Source organism: Ranitomeya imitator, chromosome 1, assembly GCF_032444005.1.
Source record: "Ranitomeya imitator isolate aRanImi1 chromosome 1, aRanImi1.pri, whole genome shotgun sequence".
Classification (NCBI taxonomy): Eukaryota; Metazoa; Chordata; class Amphibia; order Anura; family Dendrobatidae; genus Ranitomeya; species Ranitomeya imitator.
Genome location: NC_091282.1, coordinates 180,888,427 through 180,910,287, shown reverse-complemented (window position 1 = coordinate 180,910,287; position 21,861 = coordinate 180,888,427). Strand labels below are relative to the sequence as shown.

General features: G+C 44.2%; 1 protein-coding gene across 1 annotated transcript in view; it reads right to left on the bottom strand.

Moving 5' to 3' along the window:
• The window catches only part of MAN2A1 (mannosidase alpha class 2A member 1), a 216,690-nt gene that overhangs the window by 158,520 nt on the left and 36,309 nt on the right, over positions 1–21,861 (bottom strand). Inside the window, exon 2 of the mRNA XM_069752627.1 lies at positions 20,381–20,641. Coding sequence (XP_069608728.1) covers positions 20,381–20,641 — 261 coding nt within the window. The remainder of the gene's footprint in view (positions 1–20,380; positions 20,642–21,861) is intronic.

The window sequence follows — 21,861 nt, the reverse complement described above, 5'->3', positions numbered from 1 at the left end:
TGAAACATAACAGAAATAAACACTTGAAATAGATCACTGTAATGACTATATAATGAGTTTCGTTTTTAAATACGGTAAATTAACTTTTTATTAATTCTAATTTAGTGAGAAGCGTGCTGCACGCACACACATATACATATATAGCCATTCGTGTTGCTATTTGTAATAGAAAATGTATGAATAAATTAACAATGGAGTATGGCCGTCCCACTTAATAATAGGATGTGTTAATGACACTTTCTAATCAATGCTGATCCTACCAGTGAAGGGGAATGCAGCTTGAATCCAGCTATCAATTAATGTACACATTTCCAGAAGAAATAGCTGAGGAACAGGATAATACACAGCTGTAAGAAAATGTTTTGTGAATTGTTATTTCATGGAAAATACAAGAATTTTCTAAAACATTTAGAAAGTCAGGTGAGCTAACAGATCCTCGTGACAACTCCAGGTTTGTGTTAGATAGGGAAAGAACAAATCTGCCAGTATTATAAGTCAATAATAAAGAGATTATGAGCATGCCACATTGGGAAAAAGCTGCAGTATGCACAGGCTTCACGTTACTTTTATTGGCATACACAGCCCACACCTTTATAAACATGAAGCTGGGATATGCAGCATCACCGCACATATTACGAGGTAATAAATGGAGCAAACGCCTATAACTATCAGAAAACCAAACAAAACGTATCTCTTGATGTCCAAGCAGTCATTACCATCATTGTCAGTCAACAGATGAGAATGTTTTATTGCCTACCAGGAGGAAAGCCAAGGCTCCCATACACACATAGCAGTCAAAATTCAATTATGCAGGTTAAAGCCATCAGTCCAACCATCTATAACATGCAAGCCTCGGGTAAAGGACATGATCAATTACGGTAGATGGTATGACTTGCCCCCTCCACCACCCAAAAAAATTAGTATTAGACAGAGAACAACAAGCTGTCAATCACAAGTTCAGCTCTTTGTTTGCGGAAAAAGAACACCATGATTGCTACATATGTACACAGTTTGCTGGAAGATTCTGGACAATCCCTAGTGCCGCAGGGAAAAGGAAGACTTCGGAGATAAAAGCCAACATTGAACATTGGAGTCGCTCTTCAACCATCCTTCTGTAGGTTTTATAAGGTTAGAAGCGCAGGTAAAAAAAAAAACAGAAGGTTTTTATTTTGACCCACATGCTAATACATATGCTTTGTTATTTATAAGGGGTGGTTAAAAGAAAAACAGACTTGAGGGTGTAAGCACAAGAAATAACAGGCTACAGGGATACTGCATAAATGAGTCTGACGTAACAACAAAGCAATAACACCAGAATAGCATCTCCAATCTTTTATGCATCATTTATAATCTTTAAAGAGGTCACCAGGTAAAAGTGGCTAAGAATCCTGCCAACTTGGAAAAGAACTTAAAAAATAGCACAAACTAGAAAGGCCAAAAGCACAAATCACAAGAACCATATGACAGTAAGGGCTCCTTCTCACTTGCGAAAAATACGTGCGAGTCTCGCATGTTAAAACCAAGCTCTGGCGCCGGCACTGTGGAGCGCAGCATGAGGCTGCATAGCAACACATGGAGTCGCACGCTCCGCTCTGGAGTGCCGGCGCCAGAGCAAGGTTTTAACATGCGAGACTCGCACGCATTTCTCACAAATGAGGAGCCCTTATAGAAAGGAAAACAAAAAAAAAAATTCAATTCTCAGGGGAGAAGGTGGAATAAAATAAGGGCGCAAAAAGGTCACTTTTGACCTGGTGACAAGTCCTCCTTATACAATAAAAGTTTAGCAAAGGATTGAGGATGCTACTGAGGCCAAACAAAAGGTGGCAAGTTCAGAAGATACAGCTGAAAATACAAGGCTCATAAACTGCATCAAAAATGAACATATAACGTTATATCGCCCACAGTCCTTTAGCCCTTTCTTAAAGATTATATTCAACACTGTATACAAATAATACTCAGCTCCTGCATCAGCAACGGATCTCTGCTGATTGCGCGAGATTACTATGCCGTGTGAATGCTGTAGCCAATAAATGGCCGCTAATGGGCTGCAGATACACTTCCTTCAGATAAAATTCGGTGGTGCCACTACACTGATCATAGTGATCTTTACACCACAGGTGTTTTTAACGTTTTTTTGCTGAGTTTAACTTTAGGTCATCGTACTAATAAAGATAACTTTTCTCCATTTTTTGTATGTGTTGTTCCCCTCTTTTTGCTTGTTCTTGGTTTATTTCTCATACATGCGTGATAGACACTCGTTTTTCAATGTTCTTGTTATTTAGGTGGTGCCCACCCAAAGTTTTACAGTGGCTTGTGAAAGTATTCTCCCCCCTCGGCATTTTTCGTGCTTTGCTACTTCACAACCTGGACTGCATCACTTCATTTAGAGAACATGCTTGCAACTGTAAACATTTCTTTTTATTGTGAAGTAGTCAACAAATAGGACAAAATAACTAAAAACGTCAGCGTGCATAACTATTCACCCCCCCCCCCCCCCCAGTCAGCACTTTGTAGAACCTTCTTTCGCAGCAATTACACAGCTGAAAACTTCGCTTTGGTTAAATCTCTATGAGCTTTCCACATCTTGCCTCTAGTATTTTTGTCCATTGCACAATGCAAAACTGCTCCAGCTCCTTCAAGTTAAATGGTTTCCTCTGGTGAAAGACAATCTTCAAGTCTAAAGCTCGAGTCACACATAACGATATCGTTAACAATATCGTTGCAACGTCACGCTTTTGGTGACGTAGCAACGATCCCGCTTACGATCTTGTTATGTGTGACAGCGACCAACGATCAGGCCCCTGCTTGGAGATCGTTGGTCGTTGGGGAATGATCAGGACCATTTTTTGGTCGCTGATCACCCGCTGTCATCGCTGGATCGGCGTGTGTGACGCCGCTCCAGCGATGTGTTCACTTGTAACCAGGGTAAATATCGGGTTACTAAGCGCAGGGCCGCGCTTAGTAACCCGATATTTACCCTGCTTACCATTGTAAAAGTAAAAAGAAAAACACTACATACTCACATTCTGATGTCTGTCACGTCCCCCGGCGTCCGCAGGGTTATAACTGCTTTCGGCAGGAGCGCTGCTAATGCACGCGCTCCGGCCGAGAGCTTCCCTGCACTGACTGTCAGCGCCGGCCGCTGTTACTGCCAGCGCTGACACAGTCAGTGCAGGGAAGCTCTCGGCCGGAGCGCGCGTATTGTTGGAAGGTGAACCCTTGTCCAAGTCTCAAATCACTGACAGACAAGCAGGTTTTGCTCAAGGCTATCACTGTATTTCGCACCATCCATTTTCCCTTTGACTCGGACCATTTTCCCTAGCCTTGCTGCCAAAAGAACATCCCCACAACATGATGCTGCCACTACCATGTTTCACTATGGGGATGGTGCTTTTGAGGTGATAAGCTGTGTTGGTTTGGCGCCTGACATAAAGCTTACCTTGGTAGCTAAAAAGTTCAATTTTGGTCTCATCTGACCAAAGCTCTTTCCTCCATACATTTGGGGAGTTTCCCACACCTTTGGCAAACTCTAAACTTTACTTTATAAACATTTTAGTGTGTAAGTAAAAGCTTTTTACTGCCCATTCTTCCATAAACGCCAACTCTATGGCGTGTGTGGTTTATTGGGGTCGTAGAGACAGGAACTCCATTCTCGGCTTAGGAACTCTGCAGCTCCTTCAACTTCACCTTTGGTCACTGTTCTGCCTCTCTGATTAATGCCCTCCTTAGCCGACCTGAGCATTTTGGTAGGTGGACCTCTCTTGATAGGTATGTTTTTTTCCAGTTTATAATGGATTTGATGGTGCTCTGGAGGATTATCAGAGATTAGGATTTTCTTTTTTTCTTTTTTATATTTTTTTTAACCCAACCCTGACTTGTACTTCTCAACAACTTTGTGCCTGACTAATTTGGAGATATCCTTGGTCTTAAGGTACCGTCACATTAAGCGACGCTGCAGCGATATAGACGAGCCGATCGCTGCAGCATCGCTGCTTAGGTCGCTAGGAGACGTCAAACACCGGCAACAGCAGAACGATGCAGGAGCGATCCAGTCACGTACTTATCGTTATCGCTGGTTGTTAGCTCCATGAAAAAACATTGCAGGCATCGTTGCTTTTGCTGTGAAACATGACGAATCACGCCAACCTGACAACCAAATAAAGTTCCGGACTTTCAGCTCCGACCAGTGATGTCACAGCGGGATCCTGATCGCTGCTGCGTGTCAAACACAACGAGATCGCTATCCAGGACGCTGCAACGTCACGGATCGTTGTCGTTCTCGTTGGAAAGTTGTTCAGTGTGAAGGTACCTTTAATGGTGTGGTTTGGTTAGTGGTGCCTCTTGCATAATGGTGTTGCAGCCTCTGTGGCCTTTCAGGAAGGTGTGTACATACCGACAGACCATGTGGCACTTAACCCCTTGGCGACCGCCGATACGCCTTTTAACGGCGGCCGCTAAGGGTACTTAAACCACAGCGCCGTTAATTAACGGCGCTGTGGAAAAAGTGAATAGCGCCCCCCAGAGTCGGATTTTCTCCGGGGTCTCGGCTGCCGAGGGTAGCCGAGACCCCAGAGAACATGATTCGGGGTTTTTTTAACCCACCCCGCATTTGCGATCGCCGGTAATTAACCGTTTACCGGCGATCGCAAAAAAAACGCGATCTCTTTTTAATTTCTCTGTCCTCCGATGTGATCGCACATTGGAGGACAGAGAAAAGGGGTCCCAGGTAGCCCCCCAATACTCACCTATCTCCCCCGATGCTCCTCGTGTCTCCCGGTGGGCGCCGCCATCTTCAAAATGGCGGGCGCATGCGCGGTGCGCCCGCCGGCCGGCCCCGCGAGAATCTTTGGGGTCTCGGCTGCCGGGGGTAGCCGAGACCCCAAAGAGCATGATCGGGGTCGGTTTTAGCGACCCCTGTTTTGCGATCGCCGGTAATTAACTGTTTACCGGCGACCGCAAAAAAAAAAAGTCAAAGTGTAATTCTCTGTCCTCTGATGTGATCGCACATCAGAGGACAGAGAAATAGGGGGATTCGGGGACCCTGCCATACTCACCTGTGTCCCTGGGTCCTCCTGCTGCTCCTCCTGGCCGCCGGCAAAAGAAAACGGCGGGCGCATGCGCAGTGCGCCCGCCATCTGTCTCCATCTGCCGGCCGGCAGGAGAAGAGCAGTTGGGGCTAAAATTAGGGTTAGGGCTAGGGTTAGGGTTAGGGTTGGGGGTAGGGTTGGGGGTAGGGTTGGGGGTAGGGTTGGGGGTAGGGTTAGGGGTAGGATTAGGGTTAGGGTTAGGGCTAAATTTAGGGTTAGGGTTGGGGCTAAATTTAGAGTTAGGGTTGGCGCTAAATTTAGGGTTCGGCTTCTTTCACACTTACGTCGGTACGGGGCCGTCGCAATGCATCGGCCCGACATACCGACGCACGTTGTGAAAATTGTGCACAACGTGGGCAGTGGATGAAGTTTTTCAACGCATCCGCTGCCCAATCTATGTCCTGGGGAGGAGGGGGCGGAGTTACGGCCACGCATGCGCGGTCAGAAATGGCGGATGCGACGTACAAAAAAACGTTACATTGAACTTTTTTTGTGCTGACGGTCCGCCAAAACACTGATCCAGTGCACGACGGACGCGACGTGTGGCCATTCGTCACGATCCGTCAGCAATACAAGTCTATGGGCAAAAAACGCATCCTGCGGGCACATTTGCAGGATCCGTTTCTTGTCCAAAACGACGGATTGCGACGGATGCCAAACAACGCAAGTGTGAAAGTAGTCTTAGGGCTAGGGTTAGGGTTGGGGCTAAAGTTAGGGCTAGGGTTGGGGCTAAAGTTAGGGCTAGGGTTGGGGCTAAAGTTAGGGTTAGAGTTGGGATTAGGGTAAGGGTTTGGATTAGGGTTGGTATTAGGGTTAGGGTTGGCATTAGGGTTACGCTTGGGATTAGGGTTAGGTTTGGGATTAGGGTTAAGGTTAGGGTTGTGATTAGGGGTGTATTGGGATTAGGGTTAGGTTTGAGGTTAGGGTTGAGATTAGGATTAGGGGTGTGTTGGATTTAGGGTTTTGATTAGGGTTATGGTTAGGGTTGACATTAGGGTTGTTTTGGGGTAAGGGTTGTGATTATCGTTAGGGTTGTGATTAGGATTATGGATCAGGTTGGGATTAGGGTTAGGGGTGTGTTGGGGTTAGGGCTGGAGCTAGAATTGGGGGGTTTCCACTGTTTAGGTACATCAGGGGGTCTCCAAACACGATAGCCAATTTTGCGCTCAAAAAGTCAAATGGTGCTCCCTCCCTTCTGAGCTCTGCCGTGCGCCCAAACAGTGGGTTACCCCCACATATAGGGCATCAGCATACTCGGGATAAATTGGACAACAACTTCTGGGGTCCAATTTCTCTTGTTACCCTTGTGAAAATAAAAACTTGGGGGCTACAAAATCCTTTTTGTGGAAAAATATATATATATTTTTTTTTTATGACTCTGCATTATAAACTTCTGTGAGGCACTTGGGCATTCAAAGTTCTCACCACACATCTATATAAGTTCCTTGGGGGGTCTAGTTTCCAAAACGGGGTCACTTGTGAGGAATTACTACTGTTTAGATACATCAGGGGCTCTGCAAACGCAACATAACGCCCACAGACCATTCAATCTAAGTCTGCATTCCAAAACGGCGCTCCTTCCCTTCCGAGCTCTGCCGTGCGCCCAAACAGTGGTTTACCCTCACATATGGGGCATCAGCATACTCAGGATAAATTGGACAACTTTAGTGGGGGCTACAATATCTTTTTTGTGGAAAAATAAATATTTTTTATTTTCACGACTCTGCATTATAAACTTCTGTGAAGCACTTGGGCATTCAAAGTTCTCACCACACATCTAGATAAGTTCCATGGGGGGTCTAGTTTCCAAAATGCGGTCACTTGTGGGGGATTTCTACTGTTTAGGCACATCAGGGGCTCTCCAAACGCGACATGGCGTCCGATCTCAATTCCAGCCAATTCTACATTGAAAAAGTAAAACGGCACTCTTTCTCTTCCAAGCTCTGCGGTGCGCCCAAACAGTAGTTTACCCCCACATATTGGGTATCGACGTACTCAGGAGAAATTGCACAACAACTTTAGTGGTCTAATTTCTCCTGTTACCCTTGTGAAAATAAAAATTTGTGGGCAAAAAGATCATTTTTGTAGAAAAAATGCGATTTTTTTTTTTTCACGGCTCTACATTATAAACTTCTGTGAAGCACATGGGGGTTCAAAGTGCTCACCACACATCTAGATAAGTTCCTTAAGGGGTCTAGTTTCCAAAATGGGGTCACTTGTGGGGGGTTCTACTGTTTAGGCACATCAGGGGCTCTCCAAACACATGGCGTCCAATCTCAATTCCAGCCAATTCTACATTGAAAAAGTAAAACGGCGCTCCTTCACTTCTAAGTTCTGCGGTGCGCCCAAAAAGTGGTTTACCCCCACATATGGGGTATTGGCGTATTCAGGAGAAATTGCATAACAAAATTTATGGTTACATTTCTGTTTTTACACTTGTGAAAATAAAAAAAATGGTTCTGAATTAAGATGTTTGCAAAAAAAAGTTAAATGTTCATTTTTTCCTTCCACATTGTTTCAGTTCCTGTGAAGCACGTAAAGGGTTAATAAACTTCTTGAATGTGGTTTTGAGAACCTTGAGGGGTGTAGTTTTTAGAATGGTGTCACGCTTCATTATTTTCTATCATATAGACCCCTCAAAATGACTTCAAATGTGATGTGGTCCCTAAAAAAAAATGGTGTTGTAAAAATGAGAAATTGCTGGTCAACTTTTAACCCTTATAACTCCCTAACAAAAAAAAATTTTGCTTCCAAAATTGTGCTGATGTAAAGTAGACATGTGGGAAATGTTATTTATTAACTATTTTTCATGACATATCTCTCTGATTTAAGGGCATAAAAGTACAAAGTTTGAAAATTGCAAAATTTTAAAAATTTTCGCCATATTTCCGTTTTTTTCATAAATAATCGCAAGTAATATCGAAGAAATGTTACCACTAACATGAAGTACAATATGTCACGAAAAAACAATCTCAGAATCAGCGGGATCCGTTGAAGCGTTCCAGAGTTATAACCTCATAAAGTGACAGTGGTCAGAATTGCAAAAATTGGCTCGGTCATTAAGTACCAAATTGGCTCTGTCACTAAGGGGTTAAGGTACCTTCACACTAAGCGATGCTGCAGCGATACCGACAACGATGTCGATCGCTGCAGCGTCGCTGTTTGGTCGCTGGAGAGCTGTCACACAGACAGTTCTCCAGTGACCAACGATGCCGATAACCAGGGTAAACATCGGGTTACTAAGCGCAGGGCCGCGCTTAGTAACCCGATGTTTACCCTGGTTACCAGCATAAAAGTTAAAAAAAACAAACACTACATACTTACCTTCGCTGTCTGTCCCTGGCGCTCTGCTTTCCTGCACTGACTGTGAGCACAGCGGCCGGAAAGCAGAGCGGTGACGTCACCGCTGTGCTTTCCGGCTGGCCGGCGCTCACAGCCAGTGCAGAGAAGCACAGCGCCGGGGACAGACAGCGAAGGTAAGTATGTAGTGTTTGTTTTTTTTAACTTTTACGCTGGTAACCAGGGTAAACATCAGGTTACTAAACGCAGCCCTGCGCTTAGTAACCCGATGTTTACCCTGGTTTCCAGTGAAGACATCGCTGAATCGGCGTCACACACGCTGATTCAGCGATGTCTGCAGGGAGTCCAGCGACGAAATAAAGTGCTGGACTTTCTGCAGCGACCAACGACATCACAGCAGGATCCTGATCGCTGCTGCGTGTCAAACTGAACGATATCGCTAGCCAGGACGCTGCAACGTCACAGATCGCTAGTGATATCGTTCAGTGTGAAGGTACCTTTAGATTGCACACAGGTGGACTTTGTCTCATTAAGCATGTGACTTATGTAAGGAATTGCTTGCACCAGAAATGTTTAGGGGCTTCACAGCAAAAGGGGAGAATACATACTCCATGCACATGCCAATTTTTCATTTTACTATCCCATAAATTTCTTTTATGCCTATATTTTTCTCACTTCACCAACTTAAGACTATTTAATGCTGATGCATCAAACACAAATCGGATTACAAAAATATTTAAACACAGATTGTAATGTAACAAAATAGTTAAAAAGCCAAGGGGGGGGGGGAATACTTTCACACCCCACTGTATATACTGCTCACACTGATAAGACTACAGGGTGGTAATAGTGGTCAAGAACTGCTGATCTAAACTGCCATACAAACAAGTGACAATGATGCTTGTGTCAACATTTGCGATGTCTAGTAAGTATGCAACAGAGTGGAATAATACTAAAGGCCTGTGTACAAAAAACACTCAGTAATCTGAGAAAATGACAACGAAAACATAAAAAAAACCTCAAAAGCATTAATAAATAATGCAAGACAACAGTTTCAGAGTTTTTCTCCCTCAAGAAAGACAAGATGTCACCGGGTACGAGCAGTCAAGTATCAGAACAAAGGGGCTTTGATGGGGAATAATTACATGAGGGCCCAAGGCTTTACCACAGGATGAATAGATATCAAATTGTAAGGAAGTTTCAATGGCTAGATGGACCAGGTATAAGAGGATTATCCATGTCATAGTAAAACTATCTAATCCTTCTACTCACGTTACACAAAGTGACCACAGATTTGCTGTTACTTTTTTTTTAATCCCAAGCAGGAAGAGCAAAGTGAGAAAACACAAGAAACGGGGAATAAGAACAGACATTTTTCACGTATATTGTGTAAGAACTGAACTAGTGAAACTCCTTTCTGACTAATCGTTAATGATAAAACTAGAAAGGTAACAGCTAAAATGAAAAACCATGTTCAATTCAATTTTAATATGGAATTAAAAAAAAATGTAAGAAAATTCTCACATACAGAACGGTAATAGATAGATTAATGGAGTTGCTTGTGTGCTCTGATCCGCTAGCAGCAAGGCGGCATAACCCTTGGCGCTTCTGCCTTGTATGCTCTACCTACGTTCTCTCTTTTGGTCCCCCAAAGGATGCTTGGATAAAACGACTACCGTAATTAAATGTATTGTGGGCTCTACAAGGGATGGCCAATAGTTAAAAATTACCAATTTACCCATTCACATTGGCATAAATCAGGTAACACTTCTTCCATGATATTGACGATGGCGTTAAAGGTTTAGCAGGTTATACACCATCTGTGGAGTAGGCCAACAGGAGCCTCGGCGATTCTGTGAATGAGACTTTGCAGCCCCCGTTGAGGAGAGTTGCGCATGCACTAGTTTCACTAGTTCTGGAAATACAGAAGCACTGTACTCAGATTTTTCCAACAGTGTCTTAGACAATTATTGGAGCAGAGGTCCAACATGGAGAGGGGACCAACTTGCTATGTATACGGAATAGATGGCTATTTTGGGACTAACCTTTTTAGATTTTCGTCATACATAAAATAGGCAGTTACTTTTTTTTTTACAACTGCAAATTTTGGCTTTGGAAAACCAGCAAATGCACACCGGGCACAGAAAAAAGTGGGCAACATAAATGTCAGCCTGACAATCACATCAACTCAAACTCCTGACATGTCACCATGGCAAAATGTTCTATAGGTAAAGGAGCACTCCCAGAAATATTTTTCTTTCATTAAATTTCTGTATATACAGTGGGGCAAAAAAGTATTTAGTCAGTCAGCAATAGTGCAAGTTCCACCACTTGAAAAGATGAGAGGCGTCTGTAATTTACATCATAGGTAGACCTCAACTATGGGAGACAAACTGAGAAAAAAAAATCCAGAAAATCACATTGTCTGTTTTTTTAACATTTTATTTGCATATTATGGTGGAAAATAAGTATTTGGTCAGAAACAAAATTTCATCTCAATACTTTGTAATATATCCTTTGTTGGCAATGACAGAGGTCAAACGTTTTCTATAAGTCTTCACAAGGTTGCCACACACTGTTGTTGGTATGTTGGCCCATTCCTCCATGCAGATCTCCTCTAGAGCAGTGATGTTTTTGGCTTTTCGCTTGGCAACACGGACTTTCAACTCCCTCCAAAGGTTTTCTATAGGGTTGAGATCTGGAGACTGGCTAGGCCACTCCAGGACCTTGAAATGCTTCTTACGAAGCCACTCCTTCGTTGCCCTGGCGGTGTGCTTTGGATCATTGTCATGTTGAAAGACCCAGCCACGTTTCATCTTCAATGCTCTTGCTGATGGAAGGAGGTTTGCACTCAAAATCTCACGATACATGGCCCCATTCATTCTTTCATGTACCCGGATCTGTCGTCCTGGCCCCTTTGCAGAGAAACAGCCCCAAAGCATGATGTTTCCACCACCATGCTTTACAGTAGGTATGGTGTTTGATGGATGCAACTCAGTATTCTTTTTCCTCCAAACACGACAAGTTGTGTTTCTACCAAACAGTTCCAGTTTGGTTTCATCAGACCATAGGACATTCTCCCAAAACTCCTCTGGACCATCCAAATGCTCTCTAGCAAACTTCAGACGGGCCCGGACATGTACTGGCTTAAGCAGTAGGACACGTCTGGCACTGCAGGATCTGAGTTCATGGTGGCGTAGTGTGTTACTTATGGTAGGCCTTGTTACATTGGTCCCAGCTCTCTGCAGTTCATTCACTAGGTGCACTCGCGTGGTTCTGGGATTTTTGCTCACCGTTCTTGTGATCATTCTGACCCCACGGGGTGGGATTTTGCGTGGAGCCCCAGATCGAGGGAGATTATCAGTGGTCTTGTATGGCTTCCATTTTCTAATTATTGCTCCCACTGTTGATTTCTTCACTCCAAGCTGGTTGGCTATTGCAGATTCAGTCTTCCCAGCCTGGTGCAGGGCTACAATTTTGTTTCTGGTGGCCTTTGACAGCTCTTTGGTCTTCACCATAGTGGAGTTTGGAGTCAGACTGTTTGAGGGTGTGCACAGGTGTGTTTTTATACTGATAACAAGTTTAAACAGGTGCCATTACTACAGGTAATGAGTGGAGGAAAGAGGAGACTCTTAAAGAAGAAGTTACAGGTCTGTGAGAGCCAGAAATCTTGATTGTTTGTTTCTGACCAAATACTTATTTTCCACCATAATATGCAAAAAAAAATGATTAAAAAACAGACAATGTGATTTTCTAGATTTTTTTTTCTCAGTTTGTCTCCCATAGTTGAGGTCTACCTATGATGTAAATTACAGACACCTATCATCTTTTTAAGTGGTGGAACTTGCACTATTGCTGACTGACTAAATACTTTTTTGCCCCTCTGTATGTATGGGTGTAGTGAGTATAATTACACTCATCTACCGCCACCTTCGCCGGGATCCAGCACTGTTGAATCATCTTCTTAGTGACATTACTACAAACCAGACTACCCGGGCTCAGTCTGTGCAGCTTATTCAGTGAAAGTCTATGGATCCTCGTTCTGACTCTCCATAGACGTACATCATAGAGGCCACTTCAGGGTCACTTAGAGCAGGGGTCCCCAACTCCAGTCCTCAAGGCCCACCAACATGTCATGTTTTCAGGATTTCCTTAGTCTTGCCCAGGTAATAATTGCATCACCTGTGCAATGCAAAGGAAATCCTGAAAACATGACCTGTTGGTGGGCCTTGAGGACTGGAGTTGGGGACCTCTGACTTAGAGCACAGCATGATCCAGAGATGTGCAGAGCGGTGAGGTCACTTGGAAGAGTGTCAAAACGGTGCTTGACACCAGTGCAGAAGGCAGCGGTAGATGAGTATATTAATAAATACACTCACATTTAATGAAAATAATATTCATGGTTGTGTTTCTTTAAATACGATACAGTTTAAGAAGAATTTCAAGAAAACAAATGGTGATACGACCGAGACTGTGTAGACACATGAATCAAAAATCTGAAAACTTATTAGCCCTTTCAGGCCCTGCACTAGGTATGCCACATTACCTGCGTTTCCTGAGGTGTACCTTTAATGCCTTCACGACATCTGACGTACATATGCGGCGCAAGTCGGAGGCAGGTGTATGGATCGCGCTCACAGGGTGAGCATGCCCCTTACTCTGCAGGTAAAGGCTGTGGGTTACAGCTAGGGTCTGCCCCTAACAATCGCAGGTGGTGTGAAGCGCCGCTCACAATTGTTAACCTATTAAATGCCACTGTCAAACGTTGGCAGCTGCATTTAACACGAGCCAGCATGGGGGCACTTCATTCTTAAAAGCCCATAACGTGATCATAGGTTGCTATGACAGCAGCGGGTCTGTTGAACACACCCGTTCTTGTCATTATGGAGCTACAGCACAAGCGATCATTTGATAGCAGGCTCAAGTCACGTAAGGGGACTAATAACACTGGTCTACAAAAAAAAATAAAAAAAATTCTGGCATGGACATTAAGAACAGTTTTAGACTAACTTGAGGGTGCCGAATTCAAATCTGATCTTATAATTTCTCTATCACATCACGTTTTTGCGCTATAGGTATATAGCCCGTTTTCATGAATTCCATGATAAATATAAGTAGAGTATGAAAAGTGCCGGTTTATACGGTTCACTAAGATAAATTTAGTTTTCATTTAGTCTCCCAATAAATGTGAGAATATCTTTGTTTTCATTGAACATACATAATTCCCATTTGTTATGATAACACCCTTGTTTTCTGTGCTACTGGGACAGTAGAGCTACAGCAGAGCATTGGGTGAAAACTGAATGGCCTCAGCGACAGAGTTTGGCATCTGGCGATAAGAATGTCCTCCATGATCCTCTAGTGCATAGGAAGGACGTTGTCTTTCCTCCCTTACACATAAAACTTGGATTGATGAAGCAGTTCGTCAAAGCTCTCAATCATAGTGGAGAATGCTTTAACTCTACAGTTATATGAAAAAGTTTGGGCACCTCAATTAATCTTAAGCTTAATGTTTTATAAAAAATGTTTGTTTTTTTTGCAACAGCTATTTCAGTTTCATATATCTAATAACTGTTGGACATAGTAATGTTTCTGCCTTGAAATGAGGTTTATTGCACTAACAGAAAATGTGCAATCTGCATTCAAACACAATTTGACAGGTGCATAAGTATGGGCACCCCACCAGAAAAGTGACATTAATATTTAGTAGATCCTCCTTTTGCAAAAATAACAGCCTCTAGTTGCTTCCTGTAGCTTTTAATGAGTTCCTGGATCCTGGCTGAGGGTATTTTTGACCATTCCTCTTCACAAAACAATTCCAGTTCAGTCAAGTTTGATGGTCGCCGAGCATGGACAGCCCTCTTCAAATGATCCCACAGATGTTCAATGATATTCAGGTCTGGGGACTGGGATGGCCATTCCAGAGCAGTGTAATTGTTCCTCTGCATGAATGCCTGAGTAGATTTGGAGCGGTGTTTTGGATCATTGTCTTGCTGAAAGATCCATCCCCTGCGTAACTTTAACTTTGTCACTGCTTCATGAACATTATTGTCAAGAATCTGCGGATACTGAGAGGAATCCACGCGTCCCTCAACTTTAAGAAGATTCCCGGTGCCGGCATTGGCCACACAGCCCCAAAGCATGATGGAACCTCCACCAAATTTTACTGTGGGTAGCAGTGTTTTTCTTGGAATGCTGTGTTTTTTGGCCGCCATGCATATCGCCTTTTTGTGTGACCAAAAAACTCAATCTTGGTTTCATCAGTCCACAGGACCTTCTTCCAAAAAGAAATTGGCTTCTCCAAATGTGCTTTTGCATACCTCAGCCGACTCGGTTTGTGGCGTGCTTGCAGAAACGGCTTCTTTCGCATCACTCTCCCATACAGCTTCTCCTTGTGCAAAGTGCGTTGTATAGTTGACCGATGCACAGTGACACCATCTGCAGCAAGTTGATGCTGCAGCTCTCTGGAGGTGGTCTGAGGATTGTCCTTGACTGATCTCACCATTCTTCTTCTCTGCCTTTCTGATGTTTTTCTTGGCCTGCCACTTCTGGCCTTAACAAGAACTGTACCTGTGTTCTTCCATTTCCTTACTATGTTCCTCACAGTGGAAATTGACAGGTTAAATCTCTGAAACAGCTTTTTGTATCCTTCCCCTGAACAACTATGTTGAATAATCTTTGCTTTCAGATCATTAGACAGTTGTTTTGAGGAGCCCATGATGCCACTCTTCAGAGGAGATTCAAACAGGAGAACAACTTGCAAGTGGCCACTTTAAGTAGTTTTTCTCATGATTGCATACACCTGGCTATGAAGTTCAAAGCTCAATGAGGTTAGAAAACCAAAAAAGTGCTTTAGTAAGTCAGTAAAAAGTAAGTAGGAGTATTTAAAACAAGAAAATGATAAGGGTGCCCATACTTATGCACTGGTCAAATTTTGTTTGAATGCGGATTGCACATTTTCTGTTAGTACAATAAACCTCATTTCAAGGCAGAAACATTACAGTGTCCAACAGTTACTAGATATATGAAACTGAGATAGCTGTTGCAAAAAAAAAAACAATTTTTATAAAACATTAAGCTTAAGATTAATAGGGGTGCCCAAACTTTTTCATATAACTGTATATGTTCAACTTTTCCTGGTCTTAGTGAAGAGAAGAAAAAGTCTGGAATATTTGATGGACCTCAAATAAGAACATTTATGAGAGACCCAAATTTTATCACATCAATGAATGAGACAGAAGAAAGAACTTAGAATGCATTTTGTAATGTGGTGCAGAATGTTCTAGGGCAGGGGTCCCCAACCTTTCTTACCTTGAGAGCCACATTCCGCTATGAAAGTTGGTCGAGAGCCACAATGCAGATAAAGACATAGTCAAATCAACTTACTAGTAGAAAACAAGAGACAAATGGAAACTAACATGAAGGTGGCTGTTATGTTTTTTTTATCCCTATTACCCCAGAAATACTGACTTTTATAAATTTCACGCCATACCTGTATTGAGTCAGGGAGGTATGTTTTCTCTCTGACTCAAGCGCCTTGCATCCATCCATCATGCCCCTCTGGCCACCGGGAGCCTCTGTGTCTCCTCACGTCAGCGGCGCCTGCGCTGTACAATCATTATTCAGGCATGCGCCATCCGCGCTGCCCTGGAACTTACATTCACTGATGTACTGATATCGCGCCTTCGTGTAGCAGAGGCCCCAGATCCCGCCCTGCAGTGTGTTATGATTTATTCACACTGCGGGGCTGGAAATCTGGTGCCTACACAGCGAGTCTCTCTGCGCCTATCCCCATCTCCCTCCGCCTCTTTCCGACGTATTACAGGCGCAGAGATCCGCACTAGACATGCAACAGATTCAGCCCCGCAGGAGGGAGATGGGGACAGCAGCAGAGAGACTTACAGCGCAAGCGCCAGATTCCCAGCCCTGCAGTGTGAATAAATCATAACCCACAGCGGGGTGGGATCTGGGGCATCCGCTACATGCAGGCCTGATCTTCATACATCAGTGGATGTAAGTTCCAGGGCAGCGCGCACGGTGCATGCCCAAAAAATGATTGCACTGCGCAGGCACCAGTGATGTGAGGAGACAGAGGACGCGGCACCCGGGGGACTGAGGGGGATGATGGATGGCAGCGAAGCGCTTGAGTCAGGGGGAGAAAACATACCACCCTAGCTCAATACAGGTATGGCGCGCAATTATATTTGTATTTCTGCATTACTCGTGATAAAAAAACATAAGAGCCACCTTCAGAGAATGCAGCCTTAGTGCTGCTGAAGGTGGCTCTTTTAATTTAATAGGCAATGGGGGCGTGACAGGTTATCTTTAAAATGCTTGTGCGGACACTTACATATGCTTATGTTAAGTGATTTACTTCGACTAGCCTGCCCTTCTATCCGGATTCGGCAATCAGTGACTGCATTCACTCCTGCGCAGTGGCGCGGGTCACTGTGCTCTATAGAAGCCGCAGTAACCAATGTCTTGCGAGATTTGTGAAGTCTCGCGAGACTTTGTGCGACTTCAATAGATCACAGTGACCTGCTCCACTGCACAGGAGTGAATGCAGTCACTGACGCAGGAGGAGCGGAAAATTACAGGCGGTGGGGCAGGTATTACAAGCGGCGGGGCGGTTCCTTTCCGGCAAGCCACATAGCAGGAGCAGGTGGCGGAGCGGGTATTACACACGGTGGGGCGGGTATTACAGGCAGCGGGGCGGGTATTACAGCCAGTGGGGCAGCTCCTTTCTGGCGAGCCACATAGCAGGAGCAGGTGGCAGGGCGGGTATTACATGCGGTGGGGCGGGTATTACAGGCAGTGGGGCGGGTATTACAGGCAGCGGGGCGGGTATTACAGCCAGCGGGGCGGGTATTACAGCCAGCGGGGCAGCTCCTTTCTGGCAAGCCACATAGCAGGAGCAGGTGGCAGGGCGGGTATTACATGCGGTGGGGCGGGTACTACAGCGGGCAGGGCGGCTCCATGGGGACTTATCATCAGTGACTGTCGGCGAGCCACATGTCTGGAGCAGGCGAGCCACATGTGGCTCGCGAGCTACGGGTTGGGGACCCCTGTTCTAGGGAATAAGAAAGCCAACTAAAGGTACCTTCACACATAACTATATCGTTAACGATACTGTTGCTTTTGGTGACGTTGCAACGATATCGTTAAAGAAATCGCTATGTGTGACAGCGACCAACGATCAGGCCCCTGCTGGGAGATCGTTGGTCGCTGAGGAAAGTCCAGAACTTTATTTCGTCGCTGGACTCACTGCTGACATCGCTGGATCGGCGTGTGTGACACCGATCCAGCGAGGTCTTCACTGGTAACCAGGGTAAACATCGGGTAACTAAGCGCAGGGCCGCGCTTAGTAACCCGATGTTTACCCTGGTTACCATCCTAAAAGTAAAAAAACAAACACTACATACTTACCTACCGCTGTCTGTCCCCGGCGCTCTGCTCTGCACTCCTCCTGTACTGGCTGTGAGCGTCGGTTAGCCGGAAAGCAGAGCGGTGACGTCACCGCTCTGCTTTCCGGCCGCTGTGCTCACAGCCAGTACAGGAGGAGTGCAGAGAAGCTGAGCGCCGGGGACAGACAGCGGTAGGTAAGTATGTAGTGTTTGTTTTTTTTACTTTTAGGATGGTATTCAGGGTAAACATCGGGTTACTAAGCGCGGCCCTGCGCTTAGTTACCCGATGTTTACCCTGGTTACCGGCATCGTTGGTCGCTGGAGAGCTGTCTGTGTGACAGCTCTCCAGCGACCAAACAGCGACGCTGCAGCGATCCGGATCGTTGTCGGTATCGCTGTAGCGTCGCTTAATGTGAAGGGGCCTTAAGACAACTATGAAGAGATTGTGGAAGAGCTACTAATGAGTGTGCAAAATCTTGGATGTAGAATGAGTATCAAGATTCACTATTTACACAGCCATTTGGACTTTTTTCCAGAGAACCTGGGGGATGTGAGCGAGGAACAAGGGGAGCGTTTTCATCAGGACATTAAAACAATGGAAGAACGGTATCAAGGCCGGTAGGAACCACATATGATGGCTGACTATTGCTGGAGCTTGATGAGAGACAACCCAGAAGCCGTACATCACCGATCAGCCAAGAAAAGAGAGTTCAAATAACTGCCATTTGTCATTCATCTGTGTGCCATATATATGTGTTTTTATATTTTGTAGTTTAATTCTGTAAGTATATTTGATTTACTGCACATAGACTTTGTAATCTCTGTTATTCCTTGATTAAAAATATACTAAATGTGGTACCGAAAATCATGTGTTTTTATCATAAAACATTAGGCGTAATTTTCATCAAAAATTGAAAATATCTCGAAATCCTGATGTGATAGCCAAAAACGGAGTTCATATTCGTAATCAGCAGCAAAAATTGACTTAAAATATGTTTTAAAACCTTTTGCCAGAAAAATTGCGTTGACCAGTGTAATTATAGCAAAATGTAAAAAATAAAGATTTAAAAAAAAAAAAAAAAAAAAAAAAAAAAAGAAAACATTACATTTAAAATAGTCATCTTTTTTGTCCATTAAAAATAAAGATAAAAAAATACACATGTGGTATCACCGCATTCAGAAAAGTCAGATCTATCAAAATATAAAAGTAATCCAATCACCAAATACCGTAAACGGAAAAAAATTCAAGAATGCCAAAACTACGCTTTTTTTACCATGCAATACTACAAAAAAAACGCTGTAACAAGCGATGAAAAAGTTCTATCTATCCTCTAATGGTATCAATAAAAGTCATCTCGCCAAAAAATAAGCTCCATCCACTGAAATATAAAAATGTTACGGGTCTCAGAATATGGTGACAAAACCAAAAACAATATTTTTTTTTTCATCAAACTTTTGATTTTTTTTTTTTTTTTTTTTTTAAAGGGAACCTGTCACCCCGAAAATCCCGGGTGAGGTAAGCCCACCGGCATCAGGGGCTTATCTACAGCATTCTGTAATGCTGTAGATAAGCCACCGATGTAACCTGAAAAGGGAGAAAAAGACTCACCCAGGGGCGGTCCCGCTGCTGGTCAGGTCAGATGGGCGTCTCCGGTCCGCTGCGGCGCCTCCTATCTTCTTTCCATGACGTCCTCTTCTGATCTTCAGCCACGGCTCCGGCGCAGGCGTACTTTGCTCTGCCCTCTTGAGGGCAGAGGATAGTACTGCAGTGCGCAGGCGCCGGAAAGGTCAGAGGCTCGGCGCCTGCGCACTGCAGTACTTTGTCTGCCCTCAACAGGGCAGAGCAAAGTACGCCTGCGCCGGAGCCGTGGCTGAAGATCAGAAGAGGACGTCATGGAAAGAAGATGGGAGGCGCCGCAGCGGACCGGAGACGCCCATCCGACCTGACCAGCAGCGGGACCGCCCCTGGGTGAGTATAATCTAACATCTTTTTCTCCCTTTTCAGGTTACATCGGGGGCTTATCTACAGCATTACAGAATGCTGTAGATAAGCCCCTGATGCCGGTGGGCTTACCTCACCCGGGATTTTCGGGGTGACAGGTTCCCTTTAAATAGAACATGTTTGGCATCACCGTAATTGTAGTGAGTAGAATCATATTTCCAGATCATTTTCAACCACACAATGGAGGCCGTAAATACAAATGTCAGAACTGAGTTTGTTTTTCTCACAATTTCTTCCCACTTGGGAGTTTTTTCCCCCCGTTTTCCAGTACACTATGTAGTGAAACGAATAGTGTCATTCAAAAGAACAACTCGTCCCGCAAAAAGCAATCCCTCATATGTCTATGGGGGAAGAAAAGTTAAAAAAAAAAAGTTATGGTTCTGGGAAGAAGGGGAGGGCAAAAAAGAAAATACAAAAATGAAAACTTGTGTGCGTTGTGAAGGGGTTAAGCAGTCAGTGCAATATTAAAATATATATTTAAAATACATAAATTCAGGATTCTGTACCCAGATAATGAAAATCGGGCCCAAGCTGAAGAGATAGCAAGAAACCATTTCCCCAGCCTTCATTTCCTGGGAGACGCTTACCTGGACATCAGATTTTTGGCTACCGCTCGCAGGAGCAAACAGACAATCCTCCTTATTGATTGGAAGCAATGCAGGTGCAGAGGGCAAGAGCGGAGAAAATGAGCCACGACTATCGTTTATGGCTTCTGGGCCCTTCTGACCATCTTTCACAGACTCACTCAGGTTGATTACAGAGTCTCTTATATTAGAGATGATCTCATTATTTTCTGCGAGCAGCCGCTCCAAATGATCAATTTTCTCTTGAAGTATCGAGAGCTGACCCTGAAAAAGAAAAAATATTTACTTTCGACAAACACACATTTTGTTACAGCTTATATATAGACATCATCGACAAACAGCGGAGACGCCTTGTATAAACATCGGGCTTCTTATCTTATACTAAAGCGGAGTTATTGCCTCTTCTAGTCACAAACCGTATTCCTAATTAGTAGAGAAAACATGACAGCGCTAAATATAAGAGCCGGCGTAAGCTCTATGTGGAGAAGCCAACAAGTCTGAAAGATGCTAGCTGAATTGTGAATGCAGCTCTGGAATACAGGTGAACTAAGAAGTCGGACAAGTTCATTTAAAAGGAAGTCTGTCAGCAGAAAACGACTGTTCAAACCAAGCACAAGCCACTGCGGCACCCTAGGCGTGGCCAAACAGGTCAGCGCACCTTCCCACCTACTTGCTTTGCTGCTGTCTCCACCTCCCTTTTCTGTGATTGACAGTTCTGGCCAGAGGAAGGGAAACAAAGATGGAATACAAGCAAATGGGAAGGTGCACTGACCTGCTGGACCACATCAAGGCTGCCCCGAGCACCTGAGCTGGGTATGAACAGTCATTTTGTGCTGAAAGACTTCGACAACATGATTTATGTCTGAATCCACAAGCACAATGCATACTAACTACACATGAAAGTTCACCAAGGTGGGACGCAATGGCGTCTACTCCACAAAGGACATTGCTGGAAGCAGAGAGTAAAACCCTCTGAATGTCAGACAGGTAGAGGACCACAGAGGATCATTTCCAAAGGGCGTCTCAGGAAGCAGAACCCCTCAGAGAAGAGATACGGATAAAGCTGAATTACATAAACAGAAGAGAAAAAAAAATAAAGCAATTTTAGGAGAAAGTCTTATACTATTTGATTGGAAGCTGTCATTGCTTACTGGAGAAATTACGTGAAGACACTCATCGGTAACTCAACAGGAACCAAACAAAATGAAGCCTGACGTCACCAACACAGCAATCCTGTCTGATAACGCTCCAGAAATCATCATCCGTGGCAAGGGTAACATCTCCTTGCTACTGGCAGTCTGGCTTGAAAACATCTAGAAGGTGGTTTCCTTTGAGATCAATAGTTACATGACATTTTAGGAGAAATGCCAGCAGCACAGTCCTCCATATAATTATACTGTAGTTGTTGGAGCTGGATTTAGCATAGAGTGGAACATGTCTGTCACTCATAAAAAAAAAAAAAAATTATATATATATATATATAT